At 39.2% G+C, this 13,718-nt stretch overlaps 1 protein-coding gene across 1 annotated transcript; it reads left to right on the forward strand.

The window, feature by feature from the left end:
- The first annotated feature begins 54 nt into the window (after positions 1-54).
- LOC140243242 (CCR4-NOT transcription complex subunit 9) lies at positions 55-13,677 on the forward strand. The gene is made up of 9 exons (XM_072322912.1): positions 55-158; positions 1,454-1,599; positions 2,743-2,863; positions 3,632-3,719; positions 4,639-4,745; positions 5,748-5,843; positions 6,567-6,665; positions 7,552-7,643; positions 11,137-13,677. The coding sequence occupies exons 1-9, from the start codon at positions 129-131 to the stop codon at positions 11,306-11,308; spliced, it is 951 nt and encodes a 316-aa protein (XP_072179013.1). The 5' UTR covers positions 55-128; the 3' UTR covers positions 11,309-13,677.
- Positions 13,678-13,718: the final 41 nt, after the last annotated feature.

Consider the following 13,718-nt stretch of genomic DNA (forward strand, 5'->3'; position numbering starts at 1 on the left):
TTCTGTATTATACTTAAAGAGACAAAGGACAACGATTACAGTAGTTACTTTTGGTCAAAGGTCACTGGTCAGTTCATCCGCCCTCATCTGCCAGTTTTCCAAGCTGAAATAATTTTTCAACCGAAACAATGCACAGTGCTGGACTTGGAATGCAACCGGTAAGTGACTTTGTAGAAGACGTACGGAGTCTTTTATTCATAATACATACGTTTTAATCACATTCGTCTCAATTCAGTGGGAGTATTTATACACTACACAGCCTAGTGCGTGCGCTGTCATGACTGTCTGTGTGGCCGAGAAAAGTACATGGCCCCATTCGTTTGCTTTCGTGTGACGTGTGTGAGCGAGTACGCTGGTTCTACGCGTCAATGGCTCATTACTTACTTACAATGCAAATTACACTGTAAGGGAACGTATCGTATTGAATTTTCAATGACTCCAGTGGTTGTTGATACATGCAAACTGTTGTGAGACGTACATCCAGTGCCGTGGGATCGGCAAAAAGATGGAGATTGTAACGGTCGAACCTCGGCACAGCCTTGCCCTTGCAGGGCGCGCGCCAGGGACAGGGTGAGGGCAGGGGCGGGGCCAGGGCCAGGGTCGCAGGGAGGTGGAACCTTGGGTCCTTGCCTTGGCAATTGAATTGGTGCGTGTGCACGTACGGGTGCTGATGTGTGTAACTGTGATGTTTGCTTACGATGGTTTGGTAATGAAAAGCTGAATGTGCGTGGAGAAGACAAATGCAAACCTAGAAGTTGTGTGTGTGATTCTGATAATTCCCTGTTTGTACACTTCACTTATTCTACAACATGCATAAACACAGTATATTTAGAGCTAGAGGTGTCTAGAATCTGTCTCGAGTGAGTCCAGTGTTAGGAATTGGGGTCTGTCGCCAAAAAGCGCTATAGATCAAGAACCAGTATGCTGTTCTGTGGCTATTTTTGTTTTCTTTTACTAATCAAAAGCTCCGAGTGTGATGGTATTGGCAAAGATGCAACAGAAAAACAAAACCAGATCTCTGTCTACAGGGGTTGAATTTTTCTGTGATATTTATGTGACTAACAAAAGACATGGAGAGGGAACATGCAAGTTATGCTGAGTCGAGGGGAAGGTGCATTCCAATGTCTTTTGGTAAACATATCAGTACTTTAGCAATGATTGACAGATGATGTTACAACAGGAATATTGGTTTGGAAGGATTTTTTTTTTTTTTGTGGCCGTATCCAAGTAATCTAAAGAAAAATTGGAGAAAAATTATTTAAGAATATATTGAATATTTCTAGCTATTTGTTTCACTGCAAAAGTGATGTTATGGGTATCATAAATCAACACAGATCAACATGCATTTGTATTTCAGGGAACCTTTTCTCCCACATCTACAAACAAATCCAGTATCGCTCACGTATAAAGTTTAGTTTGTAATCATTACAACTTACTGTTTCACTTTGAGCAGCGGTTGGGGTCTGCTGCAATACCAGCCCCAACACCATCCTCGGTCAGCGTGCCTACGATAAACTCAGTGGAGAGAGAAAAGATCTACCAGTGGATCGTTGAATTGGCGAGCCCTGACACCAGAGAAAATGCACTTCATGAACTCAGGTAAGTTTTCTTTTAGAGGCAAATTTGAATGAAATTTAGATAAAGCATGTAGCTTACCTGAGCTACAAATTGTGATCATTCACCATCTAATACCCGTCACTAGTTATTTGTTGTGCGTAAACTTATTCATCATAGTTGGTACAAATGGTTTTTGGTATCCCAAGTGAGGCCCCTAACTAGGGCAGGGCTGAAAATTTCCAAATTTTCATTATGCTTGACATTTTTATCTTCTCGAAAAGTGGATCTTGATTTTTGGCTGTATTTTGACCAAAGTTGATAATTCCACATTCTTTTGGAAAACAGATGGCTGGATTTTGACCACACTTAGCAGGAATCATCAATGGGAAGAGAGAATAATAATTTGTGCGGATGGTGGTTGTGTCCCATGGGTAGCCCCATCGGCTAGGTGGTAATACCCCAAAGCAGATAATTTTCATAATTTTTGACATTTTCTTCTTTTTGAAAACTGCTAGTGTGGGGGCCAGTATCCATAATTAGGAGAATCTTGCCTTTGGGGCCTGTGGCAATTTCCAAATGTAATCTTTATTTATTTACAGTGCACTCCCGTTATAACGAACACGGTTATAACGAAATTCCGGTTACAATGAAATAAAAATGCAGGTCGCAAAATTATCATCTCTCTGTTTTTTTTATTGTTTTCTTTTGTTCTGATATAACAAAATTTTGATATAACAAAATTTTGATATAACAAAAGAAAACTACCGGTCCCGAGGATTTTGTTATAACAGGAGTCCACTGTATTTATTTTTTTTTAATAGTTTGCCTCAGGTTGTGTGCAGTGAATGCAAAGTGCACTGCACAAATGAGCACTTGACCTATACTGGTACATTGTAGTTGTTGTTGTTGTTGTTGGTGGTGGTGGTGGTGGTTTTTTTTTTTTTTTGGGGGGGGGGGGTTGTATTGTGTAGCATGTATTGCCCGTTTTATGTGCAGCAGAAGACTGGCTAATGTGGAGGCCTGTTCTGTGTTTCACATATATCCATCTGACTGATATTTATTACCTTGACAGATATCCCTTGGGCAGTTGGATCAGACACCTTGCTTTTGTGAAGTCTGATAAGTATATATGAAAATGCTTTGTGAAATTATGTAAATTATGTCCTATGAATTTTGCTTCCACAGCAAAAAACGAGAGGTTGTGCCCGACCTGGCTCCGATGCTCTGGCACTCATTTGGTACAGTGGCTGCTCTGCTTCAGGAAATTGTCAACATCTATCCCTACATCAATCCACCAGCTCTCACTGTGAGTTGAAATCATCTCAGCAATCACTGTGCTTTTCCTCCTAGAAATAGTACTCTCCATGCTTTTATAGGGATGCAGTGTTCCAAATTTGATTATCCTAAATGTTCCATGCCTTTGTAGCCATTCTTTATGAATATTTCTGTAATCACAGGAGGTGATACATGTAAGTCACATTTTACTCATTTTACAAAGAGTTGTGTTGAGTTTTTGTGAGATGAAGACTTAAAGGGATGGTACAGTATTGGTGGAGATGAGAATTGGGCTTTTAACTTTTTGCGAGATACCAAGAAAACACTTATGATATAGTACAGAGCATACCATTTTAAGAGGAATTCAAAGTTTATTTGATGAAAATCGGGCTTGGAATGACTGAAACATCCCAAAACAAAGTAAAACAAAGCGATTGTAATAAAGTGTGGGTCCCACACTTTATTAGAATCACCCTTTTTTGGATATCTCAGCCATTTCAAAACCAATTTTCATCAAATAAACGTGGAATTCCTCATACAAATTGTAGAATTACATGCTCTTTAATATTTGAGAAGAGGTTTCTCATTATCTCACCAAAAAATGTTAGAAACCTGAAATTAGGTCTCAACCAAAACTATACCATCCCTTTAACTAGTTTTATATGAACTAGATTCTTTTGTGTCTATGTAGCATATGTGATACAAATGCATGATTGGAATTCTACTCAAGTGGTTAAAGTCAACCTATTAACAGCATATTTTTTTTCTTCCTCTTCTTCTTCTTCTTTTCAATCCGCAGGCACACCAGTCCAACAGAGTTTGCAATGCCCTGGCTTTACTGCAATGTATTGCATCACATCCAGAGACAAGATCAGCATTTTTACAGGGTGTGTCACGGTTCAAGTTTGTTGCAGATATTATTGCAAAAAAGCAGATTTTACTCATTTACACTGTATTTTGAATAATTGTACATTATGAATAATTTGTGGTGTTATTCAACAGTAAGATCAATATCCATTCTTGGTACGCAGTTATCTGTCATTTTATCTTTAGAATTATTTGTATTCTGGCAAATAATTGTATTGTTTCTGCTTCATCACAGTCACATATGTTTTTGTATTCCATATGTTTCAGGGAAATTTGTTGGTATAATGTTTATTGTGCAAGTGCATGTGCTGATACATTGTACTTGAGATTGCTGAACTTTCAACCACATGAAGATTCAAAGAACATTAAGAGCTCTAACCAGAATACTTTGGACATGTTATACTATCTCATAGCCATATAATAATGAATGTGTTTTGGTCAAACAAGAACAAGGACAGAATTGTGATGAATGACACCGACAAACCCACTGTAGATGTGTGACAGTGTCATTCTTTCCATTGACAGTACTTGGTGTGTCTGTCCATTTATTAGTTAGATATTGCATTGGCATTGATAATCAAGACCATAAATACTTTATTTATGGGACATACTAGTTGTAAGAGGTCACTTGCAAATGTTACTTGGTACAGTGCACTCCAGTTATATCAAACACTGTTGTAACAAAATTCTTTTACAACTAAGTGAAAATTAAGGTCCCAAAATCATCATCTGTATATCTTTATATCTAATGATTGTAGTTTACTGTTCAGCTATAAAATTTTTTTATCATAACAAGAGAAGCTGCCAATTCCAAGGACTTCTTTATAATGGGAGTCAACTATACTTCAACATGATCTGAGGGGAAATTAGAATAATGAACCTCAAGTCTAGAGAAGTTCTATGACCAAGCATGTTCTCTATTGTTTTTTGTTCCAACAGCACACATACCCCTGTTTCTGTACCCATTTCTGCACACGGTCAGCAAGACGAGACCATTTGAGTATCTCCGTCTGACCAGTCTCGGTGTGATCGGTGCCCTGGTCAAGGTAAGAGTCTTCAGTCACCTTTCAGTATGTCTAAACTTGTCACTCGATATATCATAGATGGACGACATATATTTTGAAAGCTGGTTGTGAGATTGCATAAAAATCATTTTTTTAGGAGTAGCAAGTTGAATGATACGACGACGACAAGAATCATGAGTAGTTCAAACATGTAGGGTTTTTTTTTTTTTTTGATGAAGGGACATTCATTTTAAAATTCTATGTTTACATGTACATGTATATGCATACTTTGAGTATCATGGTAATTAGGCTGCATGTTGCAATGCACTATTCTAGATTATACTGCTCACTCCAAGTGCAAAGTAATCCTGATTTGCCAAGGCACTGAAGATAGCTGTGCATTTGTCACACATATGTGTAGTATACTGCATTTGAGATCAGGCATGATGTTGGTACATGGTGTATGGGGTGGAGAGACACTAGGACGAGCTGTGAGATGAATACCAAGGTAAATCATTAAAGACCTTTAAAGGGGATGGCTAGTAACTGATCAGTGGGAATCAGTGGGAATGCTGGGGATGATTGTTCCAATTCTTGTGGAATTCATTTAAGAGTACATTATATATCCATTGTTGTGTGAAAATTATTTGCTTCAGAATGGTCTTATATTCAAGTAATGTGCAGTTTAATGCCCCGTCACTGTACAGACATGCTAACCTGGAAACATTAAACTGCACATTACTTGAATATGAGACCATTCTGAAGCAAATAATTTTCACTGAACAATAGATATATAATGTACTCTTAAATGAATCCCACAAGGATTGGAACAATCATCCCCCAGCATTCCCACCGATTCAAACTGATCAGTTACTAGCCATCCCCTTTAATAGTACATATGTAATGTTGATTTGATGTCGAGACTAGCTATTGAAGTAATGTTGTATAAACAAGACATTTTTTTTGTGTCTAATAATGGATGTGATTCATTGCATTTTCTGATTGTTGTTGTCTGTGGTTTGACTCTTACACTGTCTTTTGCAGACTGACGAACAAGAAGTCATCAACTTCTTGCTGACAACGGAAATCATCCCGCTCTGTTTGAGGATCATGGAAAGTGGCAGTGAATTGTCAAAAACTGTAAGTGAAATGTTGAAGTTTGGTTCGCTTTCATGTCATATGATTTGATTGTGTTGTGCAAATCATGAATAGAATTTGCTCATATCTCACAGAATGAGAAACATGTGTTGTGATATGGGTAGACAACATAAGACTCTGTACAAAGTTGATGTGTGTTCAATGATGTACCAATACAGCACCTAATAAACCAGTGCTCATGAAATTAATAATCAATGGAAATTACAGCAGTCATTTGCCAAATACTGGAAGGCTTTGGAATAAAAAGTGTGTACTCCACTCTCAGAATAAAATCCACAGTCATGTATAATGTATATAATTTTCTCTGCAGACATATTGTCCATTAGGACCATCTCACAGATGCAGACGCCTGTATGAGTGTTCATCTCATCAGAGACGTGTACATTGGAGTAGATCTGCTTTCCATAGTGTCTCCAATTGCTTTTAGACTACAAAAGCCCATTCATACAATGCAAAAGCTGCACCCTAGTTATTTCAGTACTGTTTGACAATATTTCAGAAAGGTTGCAATCATTTTGACATAATAGTTATGGGTTCCAAAATGAGAATTTGTATCTTAAAGTTTAGAAATGATCTATGCAGATTTTGGCATTGCTTTGCATGGCTAGACACTTCTTTTAGAGTACATACTGTATCAATAGGGCAATATAAATTCTTGCGATCACTGATAACCTTGTGTTGTGCACCCTGTGTGTCAAAATGCAGGTTGCCACCTTCATTCTACAGAAGATCCTACTGGATGAGACTGGCCTGTCCTACATCTGCCAGACCTATGAGCGGTTCTCACATGTTGCAATGATCCTGGTTAGTATTCAGACACAGTGTGTGGCTTTCTCACTCCACTCACACTTGATCATAATTTTGAGACCTTTGCCAGAACATGCTTGAGATATTGATTGTTACACACAGATACAAGCACAAATATTTCCTCCCTTTTCTCTTGAAAGATTTTATACCAGTGGTCTTTACTGATAAATAATGACAGCAGTAATCAGTCCCAACTTGTTGTGTATGCCCATTTAATGAACAGGATAAAAGAAAGACAAGATCTTTTCTTATTGTCATTTCTGCTGAAAGTCAATTACACACTGTCCCTTTATCTGCTCACAGAGGGAGGGTAGGATTTTTTACCTCTGGCTTATCTCTTTACATGTGCTTCACATGGTGGTATGAAGGTGGTGTACTACTTTCTACTGCTGCACATATTTGTGTATCTATATCAATGGGTGCAGTGTTTTTCTGGATTGTACCATATTTTCCTTCTGGAGAATATGATTGTGACTTGTAAAAGGTACTGTATAATCTGCTCATGTTCCAGTAAATCTGGCAAAGAGATCTCTTCCGTAGACCAGGTTCATGAAATGTCTTTCTGCAGAATGGTGAGCAGTTGCAGAAAGATGCAAGTGCTGATTGTAATTTTTCTATGATGGTACTGAGTGATGCCATAAGTATTGTGCACCATTGATTGGAATAAAACTGCAATAGAAAGCATTGAATGTTACACCAGTTAGTTGTATGCCTGACTTCATAGTAGTAACACCATAACTTTATTTAAAGGAGACAATCAAAATCAGGTGGGCTTTCTTGCTGTGCCATCTGAAATTTTTATGCACAGAGCCACAGCCTGGTTTTACTGAAAGATGGTGATTGTAAATGAGTTACTAAAACCAATACTTTCTTTGTCTTTCAGGGTAAGATGGTGATAGCACTGGCCAAGGAGCCATCAGCCAGACTCCTGAAGCATGTTGTACGGTGCTACCTTCGACTCTCGGACAACCAGCGGTGAGTGTGCCTTCATGTGGTCAAATTTGTCCATAGGGACAACAGTGTGGTAGGCATGGACTTTTGCAGTCAGTGTAAAGGCAGTTATGTTTTAAAGATATGCATTCATGGGGTCTTCTAATTACCCAAATCACAAGTCTTTGCAGATGCCAACTGAAAACAGGAATTACTATATAATGTTCATAATTGCAAGTGACTGATCAGAATGCTTAGTTTGTATGGGTTCTCTATGAGTTGTGAGATTGGAAAAGATATGAGGAAGATCGCTGCTACTGTATTAGATTCATCCCCATCTGTTCATAGTACAATGTTACACAAATGATGCTGATAGATAATAATCCATTTCAGACAGAATCTGCATCAGTCCTGCATTATACTTGATACTCTTTTTCTTTTTGTACCACTATTAAATCAAAAGTTTGACTAACGAATTACTAAAAGCAAGAAATGTTCCTGGCACAAAATTTTCACAAATTGGAGCCGAAGGCCTCTCTGCGGCATGGAATTTTCTTGAATTGCCACTGGCATTCAATGCACATAGTGTAGACAAGAACTTTCACATGCATTTTAGTTTCACAGATCATGGCTTGTGAAATTTGCAAAATTAAGGACGTTCCTCAGTTGAGTTTGTGCGCATCCTAGCTGCGCAGGTGTCAGTGACGTAACAAAGAGCGTAGAAGCGCACGCACGAGTGATGAGCTGAGCTAGCTGAGCTGAGCAGCTGCTAGTAGATCGAGCTAGAGTGTGGTATGTACGGATACCCGACAGCTCCCCACCGCGGCCGCGCCGGGCAGCCGCGCTGGGCGGCCTCGCTCGGCTCGCGTGCCGACTGTACGCGTTACAATCTGTACATACCACGCAAAGTTCAGCGATCCGAGCCGCATATATGGTCATTGTACCACAACACTGATTTACGGAATCGCGAAGCTTGGAAGTGGAACAGAGCTGTTTCCATTTTCAATCCATAGATCTGTTTTGTGACATGAAGTTCATTATCCGGTCATCAACATGGTAAAGTCGAGTGCTAAGGTACCAAGGGCCTATAGGCCCTAGTCGGGGTCTAAGGCTTACTAGTCTATTGGACTAGGTGTTAAAACAACAACAACAACAACAACAACAACAATAACAACAACAACAACAAAAACAAAACAAGCATATGACACACATTTCATCTTTAGGTCTAGCAGCTAAAACAATGAGTGTCTCTGTTAAAATCTAAATTAGATCTAAACTTGTCATTACTAGTAATACAAAATATGGTGTTTTTTGTTTTTGTTTTTTTGGTTACAAAATACAAGGTCAGGAAAGTGTTATCAAACAAGACTATTCATCACTTTCACCATTCATATATTATTTTTTTATTACCAAATCTGGTGTAACAAAAGGAGAATCATTTTTTTATCGGGGGTGGAGGGGGGGGGGGGGGGGGGAGGTACTTCTCCATAGCTTACAACACGCACTTTACTAACCACTGCAACAACCAACACATGCAATCTACAATCAACGTCATTGTATTAAGATTTGTTTTTCATTTGGAGGACCGTCAGATTAATGCCAAAACTCCCATTTCCTTATATTTATTCTTCTTCCTCCATTATCACTTTTTGTACATGGTTACAGCAAGTGGGTAAAACAAACAAACAAGCGTGCATATCAATAATATGGAGTTTCCACGCTTGCATCCACATAATATCATTATGGCTGTGGAAGGGAAATGATAACAAAAACGCACATGGACCTTTCTTTCTGAATATTTTTTACCATATCACTGCAATTGTGACATGTTTTTTTTTTTTTTTGTTTGTGTGTGTGGTTTTTTATTAAAGAAAATGGGGTTTCGAGTGAACCGCATGAGATTCATGCATCCTAGCAGGGTATATCCCTGCATTGGTTCTTGACCAGATTTGGGGGTCTCAGTTACGATGATTTCCGTCGCAAGGAGGCTCTGCAAGCACTAAAACGAGCACATGAACCCCCCATTTTTACAATTCTTCTGCATTAAGTAACCCTTCTTCTACAATTTGATAAAGTTTCGTGAAAATGACATGGGTTTTGAATGAACAGCTAGCATAAGTTTTATGAACCCACTTGTCAGGGTATCCCTGCATAGGTTCTTGACCAGATTTGGGGGACTTACGATGAGATATGTCGCATGGGGGCGCTGCTAGCACAAAAACGAGCACATGAATCCAAACTTTCAATTATTTTTCTGGAATTAGTAAGCCTTCGTCTACAATTTGGTCAAGTTTGGTGAAATTGACATGGGTTTTGAATGAACAGCATGAGATTTATGAACCCACCCTGTCAGGGCGACCCTTATGTTCCTGACCAGATTTAGGGGTCTTACGTTGGTATATGTCGCATGGGGCGCTGCTAGCACAAAAACGAGCACATGAACCCCCACTTTTCATGGTTTTTCTGGAATAATTAGGCCTTTTTCTACAATTTGGTGCAGTTTCGTGAAAATGACATGGGTTTTGAATGTACAGCATGAGATTTATGAATCCACCCTGCCAGGGCGTCCATGCGTAGGTTCCTGACCAGATTTTGGGGTCGTACTATATAGTATATGTCGCATGGGGGCGCTGCTAGCACAAAAACGAGCACATGAACCCCCACTTTTGATTGTTTTTCTGGTATTAGCCTTTTTCTACAATTTGGACATTTTTCATGAATTTGACAGGGGTTTTGAATGTACAGCATAAGTTTTATGAACCCACCCTGTCAGGGCATCCCTGCATAGGTTCCTGACCAGATTTTGGGGACTTACGATGATATATGTCACATAGGGGCGCTGCTAGCACAAAAACGAGCACATGAACCCCCACTTTTGATTGTTTTTCTGGAATAAGTAAGCCTCTGTCTATAATTTGGTAAAGTTTCGTGAAATTGACATGGGTTTTGAATGTACAGCATAAGTTTTATGAACGTTGTCCTTTTGCTCACCCCTAACAGCAAACGTCGATGAGAAGGATTTGAAAGATTTCGGTGTTTTCTGCCACGTGAGGGCGCTGCTTGCTGAAGAATGAGAGTGTAAACCCTAACTTTAAAACCTTTTCCTCGTTTTGGGTACCCTTTTCTGCAATTCTTGCAAATTTGGAGAAAATAACGTGGATTTTGAAAGAATTATTGGGATTTACGTTTGTCATTGCAGATTTTGTTGCCGATCATGGTCTTGATCATGTAACGCTATCATTTTGGTACAGGATGGCAGATTAGTCATATTCTTCAAAGTCCCGTAGAAGAAAAACAAGCACATGAACCTATGGTTTTATTTACATATTTGGGCTTCGGATGGGTCAAAGTTACGGTATGGAAAGTTTCAAGAAAATGACATGGATTTCACTTTAACTGAGGAACGTCCTTAAAATGCATGCGAACATTTCTGGTCTTACAGTACATGTTATTCATCCCCAAGTAATACGTAAAAAGAATCCCCCATACATCAGTGAAATGATGACCGTTGTGTTCATGTCTCATCTCTCCGATGCAGGGCGAGGGGGGCGCTGCGGCAGTGCCTGCCGGACCAGCTGAAGGACAGCACCTTCATGGCGGTGCTGAAGGAGGACAACTCCACCAAGCGCTGGCTGGCCCAGCTGATCAAGAACCTGACAGAGACCAGTGTCATGGACCCGCGCGGGGGAATCCCCATGCCGCCGCAATGACAGTCTGCCGACCAGCAAGCCTAGCTTGTTTGGTCACATAATAGGGGCACAGCGAGAAAGAGTCAGCAGAAAAGAGAGCAAGAGAGAGATAGAGAGAGCGGGAGAGAGAGGGAGAGTGAGGGGGAGAGAGAGAGAACAGAGAGAGTGGTTGTATGTATGATAGCGAGAGGGGAGTGAGTTGAACTCGAGAGGTGGGCTAGGATTTAGAGGCAGGTTCTTGAAATCTGTAAAACAAACTGTTGGTTTGCAAGTACGTCTGAACAATCTGCATAGAAATTGCCTGCTACAGAAAGTGGCTGACATTTTGCCTGCTCCTATGCACAACCTTATGGTAAGAGATATTTTCCGTTGGTTCCAAGTTACTTAAAGCTACAACTGAGCTGTCCCTCGTTGTTTCTTTTTCTTTTTGTTCAGGGATCTAACTCATGTTTATGTTGGTTTAGACTACAGCTGAACAGTTATTCATGGATGCCCGAGTAAAGGGACTCTCGAGTGTGCAAGAACAAAGTTTCCTGGATTTTTTTTTTCTTTCCATATTGCTTGTAATAAGTAATCACTGATTGGGTGACAAAACCTTGAATCTATAAAATTTCCAGTGTTCAGGAGAGCAAAAAAATGTGGCGGCCAAAGCTCTATAACAAATGGGATCACCTTTCCTTTGACGTGCCGCGGTGGCTTCATTTTCATTGGGGTTAAGGCAGCCAGGATTTGAACAGGACATCACTTCACTTGTTATCTGTCAATTAATCAAAAGAAGTGATTTGCACCAAAATCTGAGATACAAGGTATTGTCACCCCAACGATGCATTGCAACTTTTTCACATTTTCTCCCAGTAGAACTTCAATATGTACACTGCAAAGAATCTTTTTTTGTTGTTGAATCAATGTACCTTTGAGTAATGTTTGATACCATTGTCAGAATCGTGCATGACCGCTAGCTGTGATTTTTCTCCTGATCGCATGGGATTACCATGCATTTTGTCATAAGTTAAAAGATGATATGAATGATGTGCATGCACCATGTCATCTGAGGTTTACGTTTATGTGAAGAGCAGCAATTTGACCCGTTATGTCACCTTAACTTCATTTTCATTGAGCAGAAATCTTGCTGTAAAATTGCACAAGTACATTTAATTCCCCTCCTGTGGAGTGAGGCTGGGGTTGAACTAACTTGTGGTAGAAACATGCAGGTAAAAGAAAACAAGCATGACTCATGCACAGATATGTTGTGTTAAAACTGGTGAAATATGCACCTGATGCAATCTGTTGTGATGATTGGCAAGTTAGGCAACAATTGATTGAACACTTGCATCCAATGTAAGTTGTAATTAGAAGTGTACATAAATGTAGCTCAAATGATGGACAATTCTATGTGAAGACATGTGGCATACAAAGAAAGAAGCAGCCAGTACAGTTGACTGTTGGAATGCTCCAATATCTGGTAGCATGCAGACAGATTTAATAGACAAAGTCCTCTCTATGCCTTCTCTGACAGGGAAAAAATATACATGGCATGCATAAAGAGGAGTTACATTTTAAATCTTTAAGAAAAGCAAGAACTTGACATTTGGTTGGTGATATAATTTCTACTGCCTGTTGTAATTTGAAGTACGCCATTTGGCTTGAACTGAATATTTGTGCAATTTTTCAGTCTTTTCAGCACATCGGAACAATAATTTTCTTCAAAGACTACAATGCAAAGTGTAGTACTCTGAGCCCCCAAAGCACAGATATAAATCATTAATACTTTATCCATTGAGTGAAAACTGTTCAGAAAATGAAGTTACAATAAATACATAAATGGTACAAGTATTAACTAAATCTTCTGCACCCTTGCAGATGTTATGATCAGTTGCAATTGTCACTTTTCCCTTACACCGTCTTGCTGGTGCCGTATAGATGCATGCATGATGTTTGTAGTGATGAGATGATGTTTTGGATTAAAGCAAAGTTTTCAAAGGTGATGTGTTACACCTATATTGTTTCTATTATGAAATGCTTCAGCGTGCTAAAAAACATTCTGAGATCGAGCATCTGGCGGCATGAATGTCATTGACCTCTGGCCAAAGGTCATTAAAAAAAGCTGGAAATAAATCTTACAAGAGTATTGTGTATCTGTAATTGAACAAGTTGGATGTTTCCTTTTTTCCAGGATATGATTTTTAAGAAGTCACCTCACAAAGTCAGATACCTGTGCCAGGGATTGTACCATATGTTGGAATGCCAGTTTGCCCTGTGTGCTGATTGAGGACCCTAGGGTCAAAATACCCCAACAGTTGGAAAAGTTTCTTCAGTATGTTGTACAACTTGTATATTACAACTTGTAACTTGTATATGAGTTAAGTCAATAAAATATTTTGCAATGCAAATTATTGTATTTGTCTTTATTGTCACTCTCAATTCTGTTTAG

This window comes from Diadema setosum, chromosome 20 (assembly GCF_964275005.1).
Source record: "Diadema setosum chromosome 20, eeDiaSeto1, whole genome shotgun sequence".
In the NCBI taxonomy this organism is placed as follows: Eukaryota; Metazoa; Echinodermata; class Echinoidea; order Diadematoida; family Diadematidae; genus Diadema; species Diadema setosum.

What these genes read in the sequence shown, in the direction of transcription:
- LOC140243242 (XM_072322912.1), top strand. Translation starts at nt 129, where the DNA reads ATGCACAGTGCTGGACTTGGAATGCAACCG. An exon ending in AATGCACTTCATGAACTCAG is followed by an intron (nt 1,600 to 2,742) that starts GTAAGTTTTCTT and finishes TTGCTTCCACAG; the next exon opens with CAAAAAACGAGAGGTTGTGC. An exon ending in AAGATCAGCATTTTTACAGG is followed by an intron (nt 3,720 to 4,638) that starts GTGTGTCACGGT and finishes TTGTTCCAACAG; the next exon opens with CACACATACCCCTGTTTCTG.